The sequence below is a fragment of the Xenopus laevis genome, chromosome 3S (assembly GCF_017654675.1).
Source record: "Xenopus laevis strain J_2021 chromosome 3S, Xenopus_laevis_v10.1, whole genome shotgun sequence".
In the NCBI taxonomy this organism is placed as follows: domain Eukaryota; kingdom Metazoa; phylum Chordata; class Amphibia; order Anura; family Pipidae; genus Xenopus; species Xenopus laevis.
Genome location: NC_054376.1, coordinates 10,966,372 through 10,992,596, shown reverse-complemented (window position 1 = coordinate 10,992,596; position 26,225 = coordinate 10,966,372). Strand labels below are relative to the sequence as shown.

The 26,225-nt window shown below is 38.9% G+C and overlaps 1 protein-coding gene across 1 annotated transcript; it reads left to right on the top strand.

The window, feature by feature from the left end:
• The first annotated feature begins 1,200 nt into the window (after positions 1-1,200).
• LOC108712603 (matrix metalloproteinase-21-like) lies at positions 1,201-20,957 on the top strand. The gene is made up of 9 exons (XM_018254889.2): positions 1,201-1,231; positions 1,474-1,559; positions 14,373-14,562; positions 16,214-16,859; positions 17,164-17,303; positions 17,746-17,887; positions 18,553-18,810; positions 20,077-20,249; positions 20,412-20,957. Exons 3-9 carry the CDS (start codon positions 14,389-14,391, stop codon positions 20,715-20,717), a joined length of 1,839 nt encoding a protein of 612 aa, XP_018110378.1. The 5' UTR covers positions 1,201-1,231; positions 1,474-1,559; positions 14,373-14,388; the 3' UTR covers positions 20,718-20,957.
• The last annotated feature ends 5,268 nt before the right edge of the window (positions 20,958-26,225 follow it).

Genomic DNA, 26,225 nt, shown 5'->3' with positions numbered 1-26,225 from the left:
CAAAGGCTGGAGTGACTGGATGTCTAACATAATAGCCAGAACACTACTTCCTGCTTTTCAGCTCTATTGGTTTACACTGATTGGTTACCAGGCAGTAACTTTAGGGGGGGCACATGGATCATAAATGTTGCTTTTGAATCTGAGCTGAATGCTGAGGATCAATTGCAAACTCACTGAACAGTTATGTCCCATGTGGCCCCCCTTATAGTCACTGACTAACTCAGAGTTAGAGAGCTGAAAAGCAGGAAGTGGTGTTCTGGCTATTATGTTAGATATCCAGTCACTCCAGCCTTTATACATTACATTTTTGGCTAACTAACTATATTGGAAACATTTTTTTATTTTGCACAAACTATTTACCCAGTTTTTATTTTCACACTGAACTGTTCCTTTAAAGGTTTCCCTAACGTACACTGAGCATGTGCAGTACCACTGACTATCCTAACAAGATCCAAGATGGGGAGCTCCTGTGTACAACTGTAAAGGATCTTTATTGTTATACTGAACCTCTGGGCTGGTAAAGTAATTCAATATATTTAATGTAGTGTTTCTTATTTGTTTCTAGCCTTAGGCATTTAAGTTCTTCTTTAATAAGAGCTTGAATATGACCCAAGACCTTTGACATAGAGAGTTTAAGGAAAGCAGTAGGAGAGAGTTAAAGGGCTGCGTATCCAGGCTTAAAGCTCCTGAGTGATTGTAGAATTGTCAGCGTCAGTGATTATGGAGTGAGAAGAGAGTTGCTGTCGGCATGGCTCCCCTAGATATATGAGCTGTCCAGATACATCTCTAAACTCTCAGCTTCATCGATAAAGCAGTTAGCGTTTACCTGCAAAATGTAATTATCGTTACTAGTGTTTACATCTCCTACATATTTTATAGAACATTTTAAAAGGGGCCTTATTATTAAAAAATATGTACTGGCTGGCTGCAAACAGAACTTTATTGATAATGAGGAATTGCCCGATTTGCACATGAATGGTAGGGGGTTGTAACAGCCTTAGAGCTACGAAGGTTTAGTTGATGGATTAAAGGTTACGGAGTGCCTACACCACTTCAAAAAGAGAAATATTAACTTATCCTACTAAAGACAATTTGTAACTAACTTCCCAGAAGCATGTGCTGACCCGTATACATATATATGGACTGACCGCACCAGGGATGACTTTGACGTAGTTGGCCAGCTTAAATATATTGCAATATATGGACAAACAATCCCTGTTTTGTCTGAAGGGTAAGTTATTTTTTAGGCACAAAATGTCTCTATGTCCTAAATATATTGATAATGGGTTGAGTGCAGAGGACTCTTGTATTTGTCTATATATATATATATATATATATAATTACTTGGCTTTCTGTTTGGCCTCATTCCCACATACTTGACGCTGAGAAAAAAAATGCTTAACAAAACACATGATTCCAGAGTGGCGCGGGGCAGAGCTGAGACATCACAGCTGTTCCCTTATTTCCCAGCAGACCAGCAAGCGCTGCACACACAAGAGCTGCTTAGCCGACCTGACAATCTCCAGAACCAGCAGAAACCAACTGGAGCAGCACATAAGGTAGGAATCCCAGTCCAGCGGTGGCTACAATGCCACACTTGCAACTGTCGGCCTGGGATAATTTCAACATTTTTAAATGAATTATGATTAAGTGGGGAAAACACAGTTTTTGCACAATTTAATTAATAGTGTTATTTATTTTTAAGCTTTAATTTTTACTATAACAGGTATAGGATCTCTTACTAGGAAACCTGTTTTCAGAAATAGGGTGAAATTGTTTCTTGTAGAGTTCTTTTGGAAAATGCACTTCCTTTTTAACAAACAATTTTATTTTCTCTGTAATAAAATAATAAGTCCATGTGACATTTTGACCAGTCCGTATTACAGGGAACCCCCCCAAGTTGCCAAGCATTCAGATGCTTTCTGCCTTCTTTGCTTTCCACTTTACATTAATCAATATTACCCATATAATTGTGTGTTATTGTGTTGTTTTTGTATTTATCTAGCTATTACATATGTGTTTATATATATATATTCTCCTGAAAGCAAAACTCTTGGTCCTGAAAATAAGTTCAGTATTTTAGACCAATCGCATGAATGTGGACCTTTGATGTTGACAGAGAGATCAGCCGCACAATATTGAATATGTACTGGCTTGGTGATATATTGTATTATACAGGATTAAAAGAGACGTAAACCCATTTTGCCTAGTGAAAGCAAATGTACATTTAAGCACTGGGGCACTAAATTTGATTCATGCTTGGGCACTAGGAGTTCATAAGGTACATACCTTAATCCCCATGTCTGTTTGGGTTTCTTCCAGTCCGAATTTCTCCCACACTCCACAAACACAAAGGCAGGTTAATTTGGCTCCTGATAAAATTGGCCCTAGTGGGTGTGAATGTGATAGGAACCTTAGATTGTAAGCTCTGCTGGGACAGACGCTGATGGGAATGGTGTATAATCTCTGCAAAGTGTAAAGATGTCAGTGCTATAGATATGTTTGAAGCATGGTAAAAGCCACTGACATTTTTAATGATTATTCAACTACAAACTCACACCCTGGCCCTCCTGGAACTTGAGTCCCTGGTGCCCAACAAAACGGGGGATCGGCCAACCCCTCAACAATGCAAAGAAATGATCAGATCAGAATGTAGGCCATATGAGCGGGCGGATCGTGGGACCGTATCAACAAAAAGATGCGGCCTCAATCCGACTGGATTTTTTACCCTGGCCCATCAATATCTGCCCAACTTTGTGGCAGATATCAATCAGGGAAGCCGTTGGATGGCCCCACACTAGGGCCAATAAGCTGCCGACTTGGTCTGTCGGCAGCTTTTATCAGCCCGTGTATAGGTGCCTTAAAACAAAAGTAAATACAACAATTAGGCAGCACACATCAAAAGCCCTTTAAAAACTGTGATCCATTAATACAACCCAGAGTATGTAAAGGGGGTTAATATAATAACAGCTTTGGATTGCAATACCTGCTGGGTGTTAGAGTGAGAATTCCTCTTTCATTGAGACTGACCTTAAATGCATGAACACGGTATGACCTTAAATTCTTCTCGGAATAGTTTCTGTGGGGCTAAGCACTTTACCTTCTCTAGATCAAAGTCCTGGTTCTTCCTGTGGTCACGAGATAAACTCACTGTATCCACTGTCGCCCCTGCTTTGCAGCAACGGAATTCTAAAGCTTTTATGAAAATAAAAGGACTTTTTTTGACAATCAAGTTTTTTTACATGTGTGTAGAATGTAGAGAAGCCCAACTGTGCCAAGGTAACCAGCACACTCATGGGTTTAGTTGACTTCTATGGGTAAATGAAAACTGCTGCTCAACCATGGCTTTCCCAAATCATGCTGGATTACAGTTCCCAGCCTATGTTTGAGCTGCAGTCTAGTAAAAACCAGGACTGGATTCTAAACCTTTTATAAAGGGGTGTAATGTGAAATCAGGCCCAGACTGTGGATTCTGGCAAAGTCCAGAGAGGCTGCTGTAAGATGCCTTAGACATTCACTACTACTGACTGTGGACTGTGGACTTGAAATGCCCGCACCTCTTTGGAATCCCAGTCCAGACCTGTTGGAAGCTATGTATGCCCAGATTTGGTCAGTAAGTTTGGATGATTTCAATGGTATGCATTGGAACTTAGAGGCAGACCATCTTACAATCAAACTGGATCATATACCTTCAGCCCAGACTAGAAATGTAATCTGCTCTTTGCAGTAAACCATAAGGTTTATCTTTAGTCATATTAACTTCTTTCATTTAACCAATCCTGTAGTAATGATAGAGATAGTCAGTTCACGGGAAGAGTTTAAATAAGGCTTCTACCACCTAAGCCTTGTCAAGCCAACACCTATAAACTCTCCATAACAGATAGGATGGAGGTATTATAAAATAAATTGATTAATGTATCTTGCCATGTATTCCAGGGGTATTGTACATGTTCACAGTATTATGCATGAACGTGGCACTGTGCCGTGTGTCCTCGAGGCATTATAAATGAAACTGGGACTGTATGTATCCTGCCATATGTTCTGGGGTGTATGAAATTAGCACTCTATTTATTTTATCATGTGTTCTGGGTGTTTTTTTTTTTACATGGAACTGGCATTACATTTATCCTGCAAAGTGTTCTGGGCTGTATTATAAATGGAATTGGCACTGTATTTATACTACCATTTATACAGCCATGTGTTCTGTGGGTATTATAAATGGAATTGGTACTGTATTTATCCCACCATGTGCTCTGGCGGTATTATAAATGGAATTGGCACTGTATTTTTCCCTCCATGTGTTCTGGGGGTTTTATAAATCAAATTGGCACTGTATTTATCCTGCCATGTGTTCTGGTGTATTATACCTGGAATTATCACTGTATTTATCCTGCCATGTGTTCTGGGGTATTATACATGGAACTGACACTGTATTTATCCCGCCATGTGTTCTGGGGATATTATAAATGGAATTGGTACTGTATTTATCCCGCCATGTTTTCTGGGGGTATTATAAATGGAATTGGCACTGTATTTATACTGACATGTATACTGGGTGTATTATAAATAAAATTGGCACTGTATTTATCCTGCCATGTGTTCTGGGATATTATACATGGAACTATCACTGTATTTATCCTGCCATGTGTTCGTATTTTAAAAGGAATTGGCACTGTATTTATTCTTCCATGTGTTCTGAGGGTATTATACATCGAATTGGCACTGTATTTATCCTGCAATGTGTTCTGGGGGTATTATACATAGAATTGGTGCTATATTTATCCTGCCATGTGTTTTGGGGTATTATACGTGGAATTGGCTTTGGAAGACTATGAAGGAACCTGTGTACAAAATGTCATTAATTAATCCCCAAACACTAAAATCATTCTTTTGCCTATGCCACTTAGATTTAGACTACAAATATATATGGAATGATGCATCCCCTATATTACAATTATAAAGTTATTAGAAGTAATATATATATATATATATATATATATATATATATATATATATATATATATATATTCAGTAAATACTGTATAAAGATTCAAGAAAGCAGGGACGCAGGAGAAGGCTGCCCCATAGTAACACATTTTTGTTTAGTAAGGTCATAGCAGTTTTATCTTGAATTTACTTGGATAGCATAAGTAGCTGCCACAACCTCCCATGCAGCTAAACTCGTCTCTGCACTCTAGATGGATCATTAAAGCTAAAGGACAGCAGATTTAATATGAAAATGCTTCTTGTAGGTTTTCATTTATGTACAAAGAATGCTAAAGCCTGACAGAAGTTACGTTGATTGATTTGCATGCCACCTTGTTATCTACTGTATTTGCTTCCTTCTCCTGACTCCTTCCAACTTTGAAATGGGGGCTACTGACCAATCTAAAAATCAAATGCTCTATAAGACTACAAAGTATATTGTTATTGCTACTTTTAAATACTCATGTTTCTATTCAGGCTCTTTTCTCATCATATACCAGTTGCTAGGGTAATTTATAACTAAAAAAAAAAACAAAAAATAAAAACCCTTTGCAAATTGTCTCCTTATATCAGTTAATTTAAAGGCAAACAACCACTTTAATAAGTACCCCAAATGCAAATATTACCCTCCGTCTATGCCTTGAAAGCAGTCACTGAAGCCTCAAATGACCAAACCAAGTCCAGGACATAAGAACCACTTAAATGGCAACTAAATCACCAATCACACATTTGGCAAAACACTTGTTTAAAGGTTACCCTAGTAAAGGTATAGGATCTGTTATCTGGAAACCCGTTATCTAGAAAGCTCTGAATTATGGGAAGGACATCTTCCATAGACAGCATTTTAATTAAATAATTCAACATTTATTATAAAAATGATTTCCTCTTTTAAATCTGTGATAAACACATTTTGGGCTTGGGTTCAAAAAAAGATAAAATTCTCTGAAATCTGTATCCAAGCCCAAATTGAAGCTGAAGATAATGTAAGCAGTTAAAGCTGAAGCTTTATTTTATTTTTTCATTACAAAATTAAATAGAGAAAGAAAGAAGCTCGTATGATTAATACTAATAGTATGAAAAATGTATTTATAAAGCAGCTCGGCTCCATGCATTTTGTCTACAGGAATGGGATCTGTTATCCGGAAACCCGTTATCCAGAAAGCTCCAAATTACAGAAAGGCCGTCTCCCTTAGACTCCAAAATAATCAAATAATCCAAATTTTTTAAAATGATTTCCTTTTTCTCTGTAATAATAAAACAGTGCCTTGTGCTTGATCCCAACTATAATACAATTAATCCTTATTCAAGGCAAATCCAAGTGGGTTTAATTAATGTTTAAATGAAAGTATGGAGAGATAAATTGTGAAATGATCCTTTATTCGGAAAGCCCCAAGTTCCGGCAATTCAGGATAACAGGTCCCAACCTGTAAATTAAAATACTTTTGCAACACCCCCCCCTCATATCTGAGGGATTCTGGATCATATTTCACCTTTTCCATTAATGTTGTCATCATTCCAGATGGAATCCCACCAAATGTAGGTCAGCTGAAGTTCTGAAGGATGGGGTGTTGTTCATGATGACTCTATTCTGTCTTGGATATACAAAATGGTGTAGATCTCCCTTGAAAGTGTAAATAGCTGGACATCTTTTTAAAAAATTAGGTTTGCTAGAAACCAGTCCAACAGCATGCCAATAAATCATTACACGTAATCATCTACTATAAACCAAAAATGACACCTAACTATAATCAAAGAGCGCTATCTGCCTTGCTCTGCAGATGAAAAAAATGTGTTTTTAGGTGGTGGAAATGGATGGATTCGGTTTCTTAGAAGTACGTGCAAAACATCTTCTAAACTCTCCTGTTGCTATTGGAGAAGGAGAGAGAGGCCACTTCAGTATTTCACTTCAGCAGATACTCTGGTTTGTTTAAAGTGCTGTTATCTGGGAATTAGTGATACTTTTCATGGGGTTAAGCTGTTGATATCAGCCAAACTTTCCCATCAAAAGAAATATTAAAATTGAAGAAAACAAGAAGCACTCTTCTTGAAGAGTTATTGACTGCTACAGAGCAATAACAGTTTTTCATATATGTGCGGAACATTTTATCCTAAAGTTAATATAGATAACGAGCTTTTATTGGTTAACCCCTTCTTGTTAAATTATTGCAAGGTTCCTATTTTTTTATTTAATAATATTATTAGAAAGTGCTTCATAACTTGCTGCCAAATGATGATCATGAGGATTAAAGGAGTGAGTCACCTTTAAGTTAACTTTTAGGGGCCCATTCATTAAGTTCGAGTGAAGGAATAGAAGAAAAAAAACGTAAAATTTCGAAGTGTTTTTTTAGCTACTTCGACCATCGAATGGGCTACTTCGACCTTTGACTACGACTTCGAATTGAATGATTCGAACTAAAAATCGTTCGACTATTCGACCATTCAATAGTCGAAGTACTGTCTCTTTAAGAAAAAACTTCGACCCCCTAGTTAGCCACCTAAAAGCTACCAAAGTCAATGTTAGCCTATGGGGAAGGTCCCCATAGGCTTGGCTAACTTTTTTTGGTCGAAAGATAATCCTTCGATCGTCGGATTAAAATCCTTCTACAAAATCGTTGCGCAAAATCCTTCGACTTCGATATTCAAAGTCGATATTCGAGGTCAAAGGATTTTAATTCCCAGTCGAATATCGAGGGTTAATTAACCCTCGATATTCGACCCTTGATGCATTTGGCCCTTAGTGTGTTAAAGTTTGGCCAATTCTAAGCAACTTTTTAATTGATCTTAATATTTTGTAGTATATTTATTATTTGCCTTCTATATATAATTCTTTTCGGCTTTTAAATGGGGGTCACTGACCCCAGCAGCCAAAAAACTATTGCTCTCTGAGGCTAGAATTGTATTATTATTGTTACAGTATATTAGGCAAAGATAGGAAACGAGGAGAGCATTGCGGCAGAGGTTAAGACTAAGGTTTTTTAAATATATTAATAGTAAAAAGATGCAGGTTGAGAGTGTTGCCCCTTTAAATAATGGTACCAGCATGGTTGTAACAGATACAGAAAAGGCAAATGTGCTAAATCAGTTCTTTTCTTCAGTGTATACAATAGAGGAATCAAAGTTGCCAGACCCACCTCATAGCGGGTTTTAAGAGAGCTTAGTTCAGTTTTGGACTGTCCTCTATTTCTGATTTTCTCAGATCTTTTTCATCTGGTATGGTACCTATGGATTGGAGGAAAGTGGATGTCATTCCTATATTTAAAAAGGGATTACGATCTCAGCCTGGCAATTATAGGCCTGTAAGTTTGACATCTGTGGTGGGCAAATTATTTGAAGGCTTGTTAAGGGATCACATTCAAAATGTTGTCCTAGTGAATGGCATTATGAGCAGCAATCAGCATGGCTTAATGAAGGATAAGTCATGTCAGACTACCGTAATTTGATTTATTTTATGATAAGGTAAGTAAGATACTGGACAGTGGGGGAGCAGTAGATATGATCTATTTAGATTTTTGCCAAAGCATTTGATATCGTGCCCCACAAAGACTGCTTTCTAAACTAAGGTCTGTTGGGCTAAATGAAGTCGTTTGCACATGGATAGGAAATTGGCTACAGGATCGGTTACAGAGGGTGGTTGTTAATGGGACATTCTCTACTTGGAGTAAGGTTCTTAGCGGGGTCCCTCAGGGCTCTGTATTGGGTCCACTTTTATTTAACTTTTTCATTAATGACTTAGGGGAGGGTATTGTATGTATCAGTATTTGCAGATGACACAAAACTATCCAGCCCAATTTATTAATTCCATCCAGGAAGCAACATCCTTACAACAGGATCTCAACAAACTGGCAATCTGGGCAGCTAAGTGGCAAATGAAATTCAGTGTTGACAGCTGACAAGAGGGAACCCATTGTGATTAGAAGAAAGGAGGTTCCATCTAAAAATTCAGAAGGGTTTTTTTTTTTTTTGCATTGAGAGCTTTGAAGATGTGGAATTCTGTCCCTGAATCAGTGGTACAGGCTGATACATTAGATAGGTATAAGAAGGGGTTGGATGGTGTTTAGCAAGTGAGGCAATTCAGGGTTATGGAAGATAGCTCATAGTACAACTTGAAGGATTTCCCCCCCCCCCCTGAGGCAAATTGTAGAGGCTTCAAATGTTTTTTTTTGCCTTCCTCTGGATCAACTGTCAGTTAGGCAGGTTATATACAGACTTATGGTTGAACTTGAAAGATGTGTGTCTTTTCCAACCTAATTTACTATGTTACTATGTTCATTTTTACTACTTACCTTTCTATTCAGGTCCATTCCTATTTGTATACCTTTCTCTTAGTCGAGATGCTATATTTTACAATGGGAGGTATTCACTATATAATACACAAGCGTGATTAATCTGCTATACCTTTACAAGTTTATTCAATAAATTCATTCATTCTCAACAGGTTATTAGAGTAGACATAATGATAAAAGTTGTACGAGGCACTTGCTTTGATTCCACTCTGAGTACTATGTGTGTGGGTGTATAATCTAGAGCAGTGATCCCCAACCAGTGGCTCGGGAGCAATATGTTGCTTTCCAAACCTTTGGATGTTGCTCCCAGTGGCCTCAAAGCAGGTGCTTATTTTTGAATTCCTGGCAAGTTTTGGTTGCATAAAAACCAGGTGTACTGCCAAATACACCCTCCTGAAGGCTGCCAGTCCAAATAGGGGTTACCCAATGGCCAATCACGGCACTTATTTTACACCACCCAGGAACATTTTCATGCTTGTGTTGCTCCCCAACTCTTTTTACATCTGAATGTGGCTCAAGGGTAAAAAAAGGTTGGGGACCCCTGATCTACAGTGTATATGTTCTCCCTGTGTCTGCATGGGTTTCCTTTGGGTATTTTGGTTTCCTCCCAAATTTCAAAAACGTATACAGACAGGTTAACCAACTTCTGATAAAATTGAAATGTGATAGGAACCTTAGGGACCTACACCTCCACTTACCATATAGTATTAGAGCCCAAAACATTCTTCTATGTAACGTTCTTGATATATCTCATTTATGTATATGTAAACCTGCATAGGGTTGGGAAACCTGTTGATTACAAGGCAACGAAATCTGTTTCAAAGGAGACGTGGAGGAGGAACATTCATTGGCTGGTCTACTCATGAAGCAATGACAAGCTTTACCCACGTGTATTGCATCTTCAGTTCGGTTAATGTTTTCTAAAAATTAATATAACAGGTATTTAACATATACAATTATTACCAGTGAAACCAGAATACTCATAATTCAGCTATCTTTCCCAGACGTCCAGGGTAATTGGGGCATGCACTGCAACTTGCAAATTAGCAGCCATTCTATTGGGGGATTACATTTTGTCTGAGCCAATGAGGGGGGGCAATTAGAGTTAAAGGGATTCTGTCTTGAATTTTATGATGCATTTTTTATTTCTAAATTACACTGTTTACACAGCAAATAATTCACTCTACAATATTAAGTTTAATTACTGAACCAGCAAGTGTATTTTTTTGTTGTGGTAATATTGGTGTGTAGGTGCATCTCAGGTCATTTTCCTGGTCATGTGCTTTCAGAAAGAGCCAACACTTTAGGATGGAACTGCTTTCTGGCAGGCTGTTGTTTATCCTATTCAATGTAACTGAATGTGTCGCAGTGGGACCTGTATTTTACTATTGAGTGTTGTTCTTAGATCTACCAGGCAGGTGTTATCTTGTGTTAGATAACTGCTAGCTGGTTACCTTCCCATTGTTCTGTTGTTAGGCTGCTGGGGGGAGGGATGATATAACTCCAACTTGCAGTACAGCAGTAAAGAGTGACTGAAGTATATCAGAGCACAAGTCACATGACTGGGGCAGCTGGGAAACTGACAATATGTCTAGCCCCATGTCAAATTTCAAAATTAAATATGAAAAAATCTGTTTGCTCTTTTGAGAATACTGCTGAGCAGCACTATTAACTGATGCATTTTGAAATGACAGTATCCCTTAAACTCCAGTGCTCATTTATTGATAAATCAGCTGCTAAATAAAGTTGGTCATTTGGTTATGTAGGTGCAGTACACAAAAGGAGACCTGGAAATAATATCTCCTCCTGTGTTAAAGGGCAAGGAAAGTTAGAATCACTGGGTGGTGCCAAGTTGGTCCTCATCTTCCAAAAACACCTCCATAATCTACCGGTGACCACAATTTCTCTATAATGCCCCGAGCATGCACATACACAGCACAGTACACCCTATGTCTTCTAGCAGGACTTTTCCTACAGTGGCTATTAGCTTCTAGACAACTTTGTTTCTTACAAGTATTAATTTCCCAGACACTTCCAACATATACAGAATATTTTTTTTTACATTTTTTATACATTTATTTGTTTAATTTTAGCCATCAACAGTCAGGGAGCTCAGCTGCTATTTTTCAGCGTACTGACTCAGAACTAATGGAGGCAGTGTCATCAAAGAGAGAATTAATTGGACGTATTTCAGGGCACAGAATATCAATCAGACGAAACTGCAGTTATCAGGAATTCCTGCTTGTGGTTTGTTTATAGCAGTTATAGAGAATGATTTGTTGCATGTTCTGATAAAGTGTTTGTAAGGTCGGTTTTTGTTTATGTGCAGAGCAGCGCCATCCCCGATCCAGAAATGGTTTTTGTCATAATTTGGCGGGATAGCGGCCTCAGCACTCCCCTGTCCGAGCAGTCCAGTTGCATATGTAGCAATAGAAGATTCAATTCTGGTGCTGACCTTCTGCCCAAACACGCGGCTGTGCCAAACTCTTTGTTTATTCAGAACAGATAACAGGCTGCCAATGGGACCACCAGTCACCTGCACAAACTTTCTTTAAAATTCTTTTTAAATTGGCAATTCATAGAATTGACCATACTGCAATGGTTGTTAGACATTTTTCATTTCAAGTACCCTTTTGAAGGCTAACATTTAGTTAGGCTGATGCCAAAGTGGCAGGTATAGTCATATGAAAAAGTTTGGGAACCCCTCTTAATTCTTTGGAGTTTTGTTTATCATTGGCTGAGCTTTCAAAGTAGCAACTTCCTTTTAATATATAACCTGCCTTATGGAAACAGTAGTATTCCAGCAGTGGCATAAAGTTTATTGGATTAACAGAAAATATTCAAATATGCATCATAACATAATTAGACAGGTTCATACATTTGGGCACCCCAACAGAGATACTACATCAATACTTAGTTGAGCCTTTTGCAAATGTAACAGCCTCTAGACTCCTCCTATAGCCTTTGATGAGTGTCTGGATTCTGGATGGCGGTATTTTTGACCATTCGTCAAAATCTCTCCAGTTCAGTTAAATGTGATGACTGCCAAGCATGGACAGCCTGCTTCAAATCATCCCATAGATTTTCCATGATATTCAAGTTGGGGGACTGTGATGGCCATTCCAGAATATTGTACAGGTATGGGATCCCTTATCCGGAAACCCGTTATCCAGAAAGCTCCGAATTACGGAAAGGCCGTCTCCCATAGACTCCATTATAATCAAGTAATCCAGATTTTCTTTTTCTCTGTAATAATAAAACAGTAGCTTGTACTTGATCCAAACTAAGATATAATTAATCTTTATTAGAGGCAGTAGATTCCGAAGTGTGTTTAAGGTCATTGTCTCGTTGGCATATCCAACCTCTGCGTAACTTCAACTTTGTGACTGATGCTTGAACATTATCCTGAAGAATTTGTTGATATTGGGTTGAACCCTTCAGTTTAAAAATGGCCCCAGTCCCTGAACTAGCCCCACAGCATGATGGAACCTCCACCAAATTTGACAGTAGGTAGCTGGTGTTTTTCTTGTTCTGTTATGACCAAATAACTCAATTTTTGTCTCATCAGTCCAAAGCACTTTCTTCCAAAATGACTGTGGCTTGTCTACTTTCTCATCACCCTGCCATACAGATGTACTTTGTGCAAATTGCGCTGAATTGTAGAACGATGTACAGATACACCTGGATCTGCAGCAAGATGTTCTTGCAGGTCTTTAGAGGTGATCTTTGGGTTGTCTGTAACCATTCTCACAATCCTCCACAAATGTTGCTCCTGTATTTTTCTTGGCCTGCCAGACCTGGGTTTTACAGCAACTGTGCCTGTGGCCTTCCATTTCCTGAATACTTTCCTTACAGTTGAAACTGTCAGTTTAAACTCATGATTGGACAAACCTGCCTATGAAGTTCAAGGCTTAAGGAGCTAATCCAACCAATTTGGTGTTGCCAGTAATTTTTAATTGATTTTATTTACAATGTATCTTATTTCAGTATGCTAAAGCTTTTATTACATTTTCATTTTCATAATAGTTCCCTTCTAAACTGAAACCCTGAAACTAAAAACAGAAGATTGCAAAAGGGTTCAAAGGAGCACTCAATGAGTTTAACATCAATCTACTATTTGGATTTAAATCTCCTTTAAGAAGCCTTTTTTTTAGCAAAGCAAGCTACCATTTTATTCAGTAAAGACATTTTTGGCCTGACTGCAAATTCAAACAAGGTGCAGTTAGTCTCAATCTCTTTGAGACTGCTCATTAGTAAGGCCCTCTACATTCAGCCCTTCTGCTGCTGCTTCCCTTTACAGTTTTGCCCAAATACAAATATATTCACAAATATGTCCGTTGTTTCAACTAATCAGGCGACCATATCTTTTACTAATATGGCAACACACCTGATAGGCCAAATTGCAATAGATCCATTCATCCTGAATTATTGTACGTCAGAGGGGTCTTCAGTCAGTGTGGTCACAGAATGGCCACATACAACGCCAACTGAAAAGGGCATTACAGAAGCAAACCCAAAAGTTAAAAAAACCCATTTGCCTGGGGTAACACTTGGGCTGGGGGGAGGAGGGAGGGTGGTCTATGTAGGGTAGGGTTTTTTTAACTTTTGGGTTTGCTTCTCCTTTAAGTATATTCTAACTGCACACTTGTCAACTGTCCTAAATTGTCAACAAGGGAATCCCACTTCAAGGCTTTTGTCATCTTTTTTCAACTTTTTTTTTTAAGCTATGCTGGAGATGAGTAGATCATTGACTTAATTGGGCATGGACAGGGCAGATTGGAGGGTATAAACGAAAACATCCCTGGTTTTTATTTTATAATGTGTAGCATGGTGGCTCATTGGTTAGCCTTGCAATGCTAAAGTCCTGAGACTGATCCCAACTTGGGCACTAAAAGGAGTTTGCATGTGATATGCTCTGAGTTCTATGCTTTCCTCCAACATACAGGTTAAACGGCTCATTTAGATTGCAAGCTTCACTGGGGCAGGGGCTGATGTGAATGATACACAATGTCTGCAAACACTGGAATCCATGGAATTTCATTACAAATCACAAAAACTAACCTACCATTAAGTATTAACTTGATGGCTTTTTCATTAACACAGGATAAGTTTGGCAAGAATGGAACATCTTGGTCACCAAGGGCAGATGACAGTCACAGCTACGATAATCTTCCTGATACTGATCACAGGATGGACTGACTCAGAAAAAATCTTCCATAACAGAGATCACTCAGATTTTGATTTGCAAAATATCCCACATGCAGGTGCGATCCTGACCCCTGAAGCAGCACAGGTAATTACAGTATAGGTAACAATCAATCGTATAATTGTAGAGAAGGGATTTCTTCTTATTAAAGGGATGGTTCACCTTCAAACTAAATTTTAGTAGGATCTGGAGAGTTATATTCTGGGACAATTTGCAATTGGTTTTCATTTTTTATTATTTGTGGCTTTTTTTTTAGTTATCTAGCTTTTTATTCAGCAGCTTTCTAGTTTGTAATTCTAGCAACCATGCCCTGTTATTAACAAGAGACTGAGATATGAATAGGAGAGGGCCTTAATAGAAAGATGAAAAAGTACCAATAACAATAAATGTGTAGCCTTACAGAGCATTTGTTTTTAGATGGGGTCAGTGACCCCCATTTGAAAGCTGAAAAGAGTCAGAAGAAAAAGGCAAATAATTCAAAAACTCTAAGGGGCCGATTCACTAAATTCGAGTGAAGGATTCGAAGTAAAAAAACTTCGAATTTCGAAGTATTTTTTGGGCTACTTCGACCATCGAATGGGCTACTTCGACCTTTGACTACGACTACGACTTAGAATCGAAGGATTCGAACTAAAAATCTTCGACTATTCGACCATTCGATAGTCGAAGTACTGTCTCTTTAAAAAAAACTTCGACCCCCTACTTTGGCAGCTAAAAGCTACCGAAGTCAATGTTAGCCTATGGGGAAGTTTTTTTGATCGAAGGATATTCCTTTGATCGTTGGATTAAAATCCTTCGAATCGTTCGATTCAAAGGATTTAATCGTTCGATCGAAGGAATAATCCTTCGATCGTACGATCGCAGTATTTGCGCTAAATCCTTCGACTTCAATATTCAAAGTCGAAGGATTTAAATTCCTAGTCGAATATCAAGGGTTAATTAACCCTCGATATTCGACCCTTAGTCAATCAGCCCCTAAAACAATAAATATTGAAGATCAATTGAAAAGTTGCTTAGAATTGGCCATTCCATAACATACTAAAAGTGAACTCAAAGGTGAACCACCCCATTAAAGGAGAAGGAACGGTTAAAACTAAGTAAGCTTTCTCAGAAAGGTCTAGTAAAACCTCAAAGTAATGCTGCTCTGAGTCCTCAGAGCAGAAACACCACATTTATTTCCTCCTATTGTGTACACATGGACTTCTGTATCAGACTTCCTGCCTTCAGTTTAAACCTCCTTGGCCCGGGCGTGAGCATGCTCAGTTTGCTCCTCTCCCCCTCCCTTCTCTGCTGTAATCTGAGCCCAGAGCTATGAGTGAGCAGGGAGAGAATCAGGCAGGAAGTGATGTCACACCAAGCTAATATGGCAGCTGCTATCCTAAACAAACAGAGAGCGCTTCTAGAGCTTTTTACTTAGGCATGGTAAAACATTCTACAGAATAAATATAGCATTCAAGCTCGCACAATTGCAACTAATCTTTCGGCAATAAAATGCCTCCGTAGCTTTCCTTCTCCTTTAATATGGTACCAAGACAAATCTATGATTAAAGTACACATAGAAGGACTCATTATAAACCCCAATGGAATGGCCAACAATTACCCATTTGTCCAAATAAATTTACATACAGCAACACTGTAGTAGGATCTGGCAATGGACGCTTTTAAGCTATTTTTCAATAGTAATGTATATTTTCTTAAAGAAAACAATGCAAGTCTATTTTCACTTTTATTTACACAGCAATACCTTGTAAAATATGGCTGGGTCGCACCTGTAAATTGGGAGGAGCAAGCATTTTCAGATTTCCCTGTACATGATCAGGCACCACAAGATGTCTCCCAGATGATTTCAGAAGGAGAACCCGAGGAGCATCCTAGAGTCAGTAATTCAAATCAAACTCAGATGAATCTATCCTTTGTAGACTCCTTGAAAAAATTCCAGGAGGCAAACGGGCTAAATATTACAGGAGTCTTGGACAGTGCTACAAAGATAGCCATGAACAAGCCACGCTGTGGTGTTCCAGATTTCAAAGTTGCATCAAGACGCAGGAATGCAACTCTCGGCTCAATGGATGCAGATAGTAACTCTCACCACAATAGCTCACAAATGCAACGTAGAAAGAGAAGTTTCCTTTCTAAAATGGTTGAACAATACAGGCAAAATCGAGAATCCAAAGACAACATGGGAAGTGGCAATTCCAAGAGGTTTTCCAGAAATACGCTGAAGTGGAGGCTGATGGGAGAAGGGTACAGCATGCAGTTGACCATACAACAACAGAGGGCAATTCTTGCCTTGGCTTTCCGTATGTGGAGTGAGGTTGTCCCTCTGCAGTTTGTGGAGGACCTCACAGGAGATGATATAGATATTCGAATTGGCTTTGGAACAGGTAAGTGGTTCACCAACCCAATTTGAGGATGTGGTGCATAGGCTGAAAGTTTCTTACCTCTCCCCTTCTTTGACATTTGCTTTAGACCTGTTAATATGGGTCATTCAGGAAAGGTGAAGATGACCAAACGCAAAGATGACCAAATTGCACTTATCTGACTAACAAGCAGCCTGGTCCATCGATATAGGCTCTGAGTTAGTGTAATATGTGAAGATTAGCCCTTAATCTCTTTTAAATAATGGGCAACTGTGAGTTAATTTACAGCCTAATTCGTTTTCAAACTGTAAATATTTACACGTTACAGGACAGCACCTTGGCTGCTCACAGGCATTCGATGGGGTGGGGCAGCAGTTTGCTCACGCCTGGTACCTCGGAGATATTCATTTTGATGATGACGAACATTTTGTTGGACCATCTAGTGAGCATGGAATCAACCTTTTGAAGGTAATTATGTTATAGATTCTTCCAGCTAAACAGGGTCTGTGCCATATCATTAATAAGGGTCTTGGGTGCTTATATTATGCTTTAAAATAACATTTGTCATGGTTATTCTTCATACAGTATTATATTTATCAGCCCATTTGTTCTTATGAATAAACAAAGGAGCAGCCAAGCTGCTTAATGTGCCCAAAGAATGGAATACCATGGACAACAGGCAATGAAACAGTACCCAACATACCATCGGGCATAATGTGCCAAGGGAAAGTTGATCAGAGCAAAATAAAAATGATTACAAAAATATAATCATATCTGTACTGTCAATTTTTTTTATCAGGGCATGGTTTAGTTGTATATAGAGGGGGTGTGGAAGGGTCTCCCATATTCCTGCTGAAGTGATGGGGCACAAAGGAGCAAATTATAAGATCATTAAGATGCTTTGTTGCAGGTTGCAGTTCATGAGATTGGTCACGCTCTCGGACTGAGCCATATAAACCGTGAAGGATCAGTCATGCAGCCTAATTATATACCTCAGGAACGCCATTTTGAGCTTGACTGGGAAGACAGAAAAGCAGTGCAGGAAAAATATGGTGAGTTCTTCTAAACAGATCCAACATAACGGGGTTCCGCTGGGTTGACGATAGTGCTGTGAGCAGGTCAGTCAGGTTCTTCCATTCCCATCTCCGCAACCAATTCTGCATGTACCTGGCTTTGTGTCTAGAGGCATTATTTTGCTAAAACAGGAAAGAGTCTTCCCCAAAATTGTCGTCAAAAAGGAGCACAAAATTGTCATTGTACACAACAACCATAATGTTTGCCTTCAACGGAACCAAGGACCATAGTCCAAACCATAGAAACCATTATTCTTCTACACCAAACTTCCCAACTACAGTCCACCAACTACAGTTGGCATTATGCATTCAGGCAGATAGTGTTCTTTTGGCCTCTGCCAAACCCTGACATTGGCAGATGGTGAAATACTATTTAGCACTCCAGATGATGAATATCCACTACTCTGGAGCCCAATGGAGGTTTCATTTACACCACACTAGGTGACACGTCCCATTACAGATGGTTATGTTAGGTTTGCTTGCCGCTGATTAGCCAGAAAAACCCCATGAACCCTAAGAATAGTTCTTGTGCTGACAAACAGTATTATATCAGCCTGACACAATTTATACACAATCAAAACTACTTGAATTTATAAATTAAATTGTGTTGAAAATCAGCAAAAGAAAATGTTTGCTTATTGCAGGTGCCTGTGATGGCAGCTTCAGCACAGTTTTTGATTGGATAAGGAGAGAACGAACTCCACGTGGAGACACAGTGTATCGATTTAACACGTATTTCTTCAAGACAAGCTGGTACTGGATGTATGAGAACAAGGGCAATCGGACACGATTTGGGGACCCACTGCCTATCAAAGGAGGCTGGAATGGTATTCCGGATAAAGACATTGATGCCTATGTTCATGTGTGGACTTGGAACATCGATGCACAGTACTTTTTCAAAGGTAAGGAATGCAATTCTTACATTTACTACGGAGGAAATTCTTGAGTCCTCGAAATTCTTAGTTCTACAGTTTTCCATTGTATATAAACCTGCTATATATTGCAAGCCAAGAGGAGCAATTTTTGGAGACTCCAGAATTGCAAACCCCAGCATTCACTCAACAGGCTCAGGGTCAATGTGAACAGACATCAAATATCGAACAGACATCAAATATCTGGTGTGTCAAATCTGCCTATGCCAGTGTCAGTTGTTTAAGCCATCAATCGCTTCAAAATATTTGCCAGTTATTAAAGCCTGAACAGAGTTTTCAATACAATTTGTCTAAAGTGAACACCACATCTCTTAACACTTGTATCAGTTCTCCTTTGATGAACTGTACCCAACTGTCTGTTTATCCTTAATACATATTCCCACTGCCCTGAGCACTAGTGCTAGAGCACAAAATTGTGTCCCTTTGGGCCCATGAATGGAGCGTTTTTTTTTTTTTTAAATCTTTTATAGGGGGCCCTGGTTCCAATGTTTCTTTTTAACTGATGGGGGTGCCCTGGTCACCAATTATTTTATCTTTTTTAACTTGTCGGGGGACCCTGGCGCCAATGTTTTTTTTTTTTACTTATAAGGGGGCCCTGACCATAAATAACTTTTTAGAACTTGTGTGTGGGGACGTTTACCGTTTTTAGCACTGTTGTCTGTGTGGCCTCTTTACTGTGGTGTTGGGTGGGCGAGAGCTGGGGTGGGGCTTGGGGGCTGGGGCCCTGTGATTTCTGGTGGCCCTGCCTGTACTGGAATAGCTTCCAGTCTCCACAGAGACGAGGGTCAGTGATCATCTCTCCATTTAGAAATCAAGCAGCCTGGAAGGGAATAAAAATACCCCATCTATAAAATTTGGTTTCGCTGATGATATTTAATGGGCTCTGAGTTATCCATGAAACCGTAATATAGCTGATCAGACAAACTAATTTCAGTGACTTTTTTGCTTGCACCAAGCATGGCATCTTCCCAGTTGTGATTGAACATTTACAGGGTGTGATTCAAAGATTTGGTAATATTTAAGTGAAAAACACACCCTGTGTGATTGTTCAAACAGGACCCTGAGGGATTGTGTAGGTCTCCACTGAGTTTCAAAACAAAGGAAGGTTATTAATCATGTCCCGACTACAAACCTGTTTTAGAGTTTGCTAACACGGTGTTTCAGAAATAATTCTTCTTCTTCTGTTATATCCCGACTCATTTGCCAGTGTTACTTTTCTGCTGTTGTCATTAAAAGGTACCCTAGTCTGGCGCTATGACCCTGACAAAGACAGGGCATTTACAGAGGACTGGAGGAAAGCCAAGTATCCTCAGCCTATTGTAGAAATATTTCCAGGAGTCCCAAGTCCAGTGGATGCGGCTTTTTTCAACAAAAAGGAGCGCTTTATCTACTTCTTCAGAGGAAATAACGTAAGTACTTTAAATACCCAAGGAAGGGCACAGGGATTGATTTTAAATTGGGGTGTAACGGGGTACATGTATATCCAATATTTATCCAACATTATAGCTGCTCATTTTATTTGACTTCAATGGCCTTGTAATGGATGCTCTAACCATTTTCACGCCTTCTAGGTTACTGCCTTTAGTGTTGATAAAAATCAAAAAGTGGAAAAGTTCCCAAAACCCATCATTGACATATTCCCTCCTGTGGATCCCAATGACCACCCCATAGGGAATATTGATGCCGTTTATTTCTCATACTCATACCAAACAACGTTCTTCATCAAAGACAAATATTTCTGGAAGGTGGTTAGTGATCGAGAAAGACAAAGCAACTCATCTCTGCCTGTGAATGGATTATGGCCCCGGAAGAAAATCAACTCCCAGTGGTTTGATATTTGTGATGTCCATCCTTCTGTACTCTTGCTGTCAACATAAGGAGGAACTGGTAATGCTTCCACGAGAAGGACTGTATGGAGTCAATGTCTATGAATGAATTTCACCTTCAACCATAACCTGTGGACAACCGACAGACTTCTGCTGTGCAAAGAATACTAGAATGTTGGGCAATCATTGGTTCTTTAATAAAGTACCATCTTATTATTATTAGATTAGTGTAGCTATAAGATTTTCCAAAATGGAGTGGGCAAGTGAGAGTTATCCAAACCCCGGTACTGGTCATGCATTTGTCTTTGGTTCAAAGTTCTGGCCATTTCTGCCATGCTTTGATGTTAAGCTTAGTTATACCATACGGCTGTTATTCGCTAAATTTCACATGCAGAAATGACTAGTGATGGGTGAAAACGCATTAAACGCATAGAAGCAATGAGCGTCAAAACTATTTTGACGAGCAACAATTAAGCGACTTTTTTGTCCAAATGCATTAAAGTCGATGGGCGGCAAAATTATTTTGACGCGAGACAACCTTGACTCTAGCGACTTTTTTGTCCAAATGCATTAAAGTCAATGGGCGGCAAAATTATTTTGACACGCAACAACTTTTACACCAGCGACTTTTTTGTCCAAATGCATTAAAGTCAATGGGTGGCAAAATTATTTTGACACAAGACAACCTTGACTCTAGCGACTTTTTTGTCCAAATGCATTAAAGTCAATGGGCAGCAAAATTATTTTGACAAGACGACTTTTACACAAGCGACTTTTTTGTCCAAATGCATTAAAGTCAATGGGCAGCAAAATTATTTTGATGCGCAACAACTTTTACACAAGCGACTTTTTTGTCCAAATGCATTAAAGTCAATGGGCGGCAAAACTATTTTGGCGCGCAACAAATTCTGACCAACGAATTTTCACAGTTTCGCTGCAAATCTATGCCTCCCGAATAAGTTCACCCATCTCTAGACTCACTGACTTTACATAAACCCATTATACCCTCTCTAGTTTAGTTTCTACCCCAGTCTAGTTTCTGCTTCCCCAGATTGATTTGTTATTCTATCCTGGCATTGGTAGTATGGTGGTACTGAGACTACTAAACCTAATCCCTACACCTTTATAAAGCATATAAAATGCTGTAAGTGATGTTATGCTGCTATTTGGTATTTTTAAAAGAAATTCTATTTATTTATCCATTTTGCCAATATTTATGTCGCCATAAGGTTCGATGAGGACTGTAATGTTTTTGTTTACCCTCATATGTGGTTATTATTATGCGGTAAATAAAGACAAGGACACATGGACGTCTTCTCACTCCCCCTGGAAATAGGACTCTTGAGAAGGTTCTATGAGTTGCATGGAACATTTGAGAGGAAGATGTTTTTTCTCTGTACTTTCATTTCATATTGGCTGATTGCTGATATCCTTTTAATATATTCGAATGAAACATTTCGGCCATTGAACTTATCTGTAACTACTGATAATACATAACATTGCTTGAGATACATATAGGGGGTTATTTATTAAAGGGGAACTATCGTGAAAATGACAATTTAATATAAGCTTCAGCATACTGAAATATACTGAAATAAGAAACTAAATACAATTAATTAAAAATTCTGTACCGTTTCTGAAATTATCAAGTTTATCTTCACTTTCCCCCTCTCAGCATCTGTTTCTCTTCATTATCTCTTCTTTCAGGAGTTGGGTGTCAGATAATCATTGACAGTTAGATCCAATATATCTTTTGGACGGGATCCTTTTGCCTAGAAGATGTATTAGAGCTCACTCTATTAGTCACCAGACATCATGTCTCTCTACATGCAGAATTTGTGCAAAAGGCAGTAATTTTGTTAGATTTTGTTTGTACTGGAATTGGTTATTTGAGTGAGCTCTGGAAACGTATTTATAAATGAGGGGAAATAACCTGTGGATTTAGTCAAAGTATATTTCACAAAATGAGAAAAATTTACATTTTGGTAAATAACCCCCATAATGTTGCAGTTTCATTTTATGCATCTGAACTGAAATTGAAAAATGACATATATACTTATATAATATACTTTTTTTCGCTTCTGGAAATACTTCACATGCAATTCAAATTCTGCATAGCTGCTAGTGATGGATTAGTCCTCCTAGGTCCCACTGGAAAACCTCACATTGTGGCCCCGCTTTTATAACAATTTCGGCAGATAAACGTAATATGTGTCATGGTGGATATAAGAAAGGGCTCTTGAAAAGTTTCTTGGTTGTAGCCAACTAGAACTTTGGCTCGTTGGGACATCATCTTGAATCAGAAATTTTGATTTTAAAGGTGAAATATATTTTCTGTAGTATTCTTGCCTGGATTTGTGGAAAGGCCACAAAAGTCTGAGCAAAGGGCAGCAAAATTATTCTGAAGGGAATTCACATTATTTAAAAAATAGGAGAATTGATTAAATATTATTTAAAAGGAAAATAAACTTGCTGCTACCCTTGCCCGGGGATTCTTTCATAGGCCACATGAGCATCCCTTTAAATCATAATGATTGTGTGTTGTAGTATTTTTACTTTGAACTATATTCTCCCACTTAAATGTCTATAATGGAAAAGATAAACTGTATTTTAATTAGGACATACTGCTATGTATCCCTCTGTTATCAGCATTAACATTTAGGAAATATAGTGGCAGAAATTAGAAGTTTAACACTGATGTTAGGCACATATCTGACCTATGGAAATACTTTAGGTTCTGCTTTAAAATTGCATGCATACCTATGAAAAGCATATTATATCAGTCACTTGCTAATGAACCTCTTAAATTAAACAAAGGTGGGAAGAATTTCATAATTAAATCCTTGACCTTTGGGGAAAAAGACATTTCTCATATTTTTCTTACTTACCTTTTGAGGCCATAGTCACGTTTTCCATTCTGTCTGATTCCCATTGGGCAGGATCTCCCGGAAGAGTTTCACCATCCTCCTTGATCTTTCACTGTATCAAAGTTGTATTTGTATAAGACAGAGCTGACAGTTAATGGGACTAAATGAGCGAAGTTAAATAATATTCATCATCGTTTTGCATGTAAGCCTTCCTGCATTCGACGTTCCCAACAGATGTTGAGGATTAACCACTTGGATCATTGTTATACGAGCTTGGTGTAAAACATAATTTTGTTAACCGCATGCAGGTTATCGTTCAATAAACATGAAATAAAGGATTGTTTACACACAATTTTGTATTTTGAGGGTCCAAATATTGGTGAATGTCCAGGCACTGCACGTTCATAGTTAGTGAAAGACAAAGTAGTGGTTAGGATTTCTGGGCATTAGGACAAGGATCATGAACAGAATGAAAATCACGATCATGGCATCATCTGATCTGTAGATCCATAGAGCTAACGCTCTTATTTCTCTGTACCATAAGCTCTATGGGTGTAACTAACAGAACTAGATAATTTCAGCAACACTGCATACACATACTAGTAGAAATGTTAGAAAAGAAGCAACACTTTCCATTGGGGTTTCAGGCCCCAAGGAATCAAATTCTACAGATTTTAATCTCTTTAGGTGCAAAAAAAACGCAACTACAGTCATTGTATGAATAAGCAAGGGACTTGCATCTAAAACACTTATTGCACTTCTGTGTTTTGGCAAAGATTGTCAATGCTCCTACCGCTCCCATTGCGACAGAACAGCAGGGGCAGATCTAACCCCACCAGTTAAAGCACAGCAGCCCCAACCCTGTCATAGCACAATGGTACATCTATTCCCCCAGTAACAGCACAATGGTACATCTATTCCCCCAGTAACAGCACAATGGTACAACTATCCCCCCAGTAACAGCACAATGGTACAACTATCCCCCCAGTAACAGCACAATGGTACATCTATTCCCCCATTAACAGCACAATGGTACAAATATCCCCCCCAGTAACAGCACAATGGTACAACTATCCCCCCCAGTAACAGCACAATGGTACAACTAACCCCACCGGTAACAGCACAATGGTACAACTAACCCCCCAGTAAAACCACAATGGTACAACTATCCCCCCCAGTAACAGCACAATGGTACAACTAACCCCACCAGTAACAGCACAATGGTACATCTATCCCCCCAGTAACAGCACAATGGTACAACTATCCCCCCAGTAACAGCACAATGGTACAACTATCCCCCCAGTAACAGCACAATGGTACATCTATTCCCCCAGTAACAGCACAATGGTACAACTATCCCCCCAGTAACAGCACAATGGTACAACTATCCCCCCAGTAACAGCACAATGGTACATCTATTCCCCCAGTAACAGCACAATGGTACAAATATCCCCCCCAGTAACAGCACAATGGTACAACTATCCCCCCCAGTAACAGCACAATGGTACAACTAACCCCACCGGTAACAGCACAATGGTACAACTAACCCCCCAGTAAAAGCACAATGGTACAACTATCCCCCCCAGTAACAGCACAATGGTACAACTAACCCCACCAGTAACAGCACAATGGTACATCTATCCCCCCAGTAACAGCACAATGGTACAACTATCCCCCCAGTAACAGCACAATGGTACATCTATTCCCCCAGTAACAGCACAATGGTACAACTATCCCCACCAGCAACTGCACAGCCACCCCCCCGGAGCACAACATCCCTTTGTCCTTTCCCCATTGCTCCTATCCTTGTCTCCCCCCTGCACTTTGCAGATGGTACGATCTCACCTTCTTCAAGTGGAGCATAAGATCTGGTTGAAGCAAATGCCATAACAGGAAGCTGCTGATGTCATTACAGGACTGTTGATTGGTGGAGTCCAAACCATTTAGAGATAGTCTTTTAACCTTGCCAAAGGTTTTATTTTAAAACCATAATTTTATTTAAATTAATAAATAAACAGGCCAACGTTTCAGTCTGTAACTAAGACCTTTATCAAGTCTTAATAAAGGTCTTAGTTACAGACCGAAACATTGGCCTGTTTTTTAATTAACAAATAAAATTATATATTGTGCATCCAACGTTTTGGCCCTGAAGGAGGGCTGAGACGTTGGTTGCACAAGAATGATTAAAAGTTAAATATTTCATGGAAACTGGTCCTTTGTAACCCTCTATTTGATATTTGACCCTGCATCCGCATAAACATTAAGACTGGTACAGTAGTAGGTATACTATGGTTCCAAGGTGTGAATGTTCTGTATTGAAGGCACTAGCCGAGTTTACTACAAATAAAAAAAAAGACGTCATCCTTTCCCTGGTATTAAATTACATTTATCATTTCATTTTTTTTTTATTTGTATCTAAAAAGTGGATGGCATAGGGATGCATAGAATTGGGTATCTGAACAGCTTTCAAAGCCAGACAGGCAGGAGTTGGCACCGATATTTTTCAGCTTCCATTCACAGCACAAAAGACATCTTTAAGCTTGCAACTGCGAATACGCCTGCAGGGAGACAGATCAGGGGATTGCTTGCAGCATTTTAAAGGGTTAAGTTAGTTATAGGGAAAAGCTTTTGATATGAAACATAACAAAAGTGGTGTAAAGGTGATACCTTTATTGGCTAACCAAGATGATAA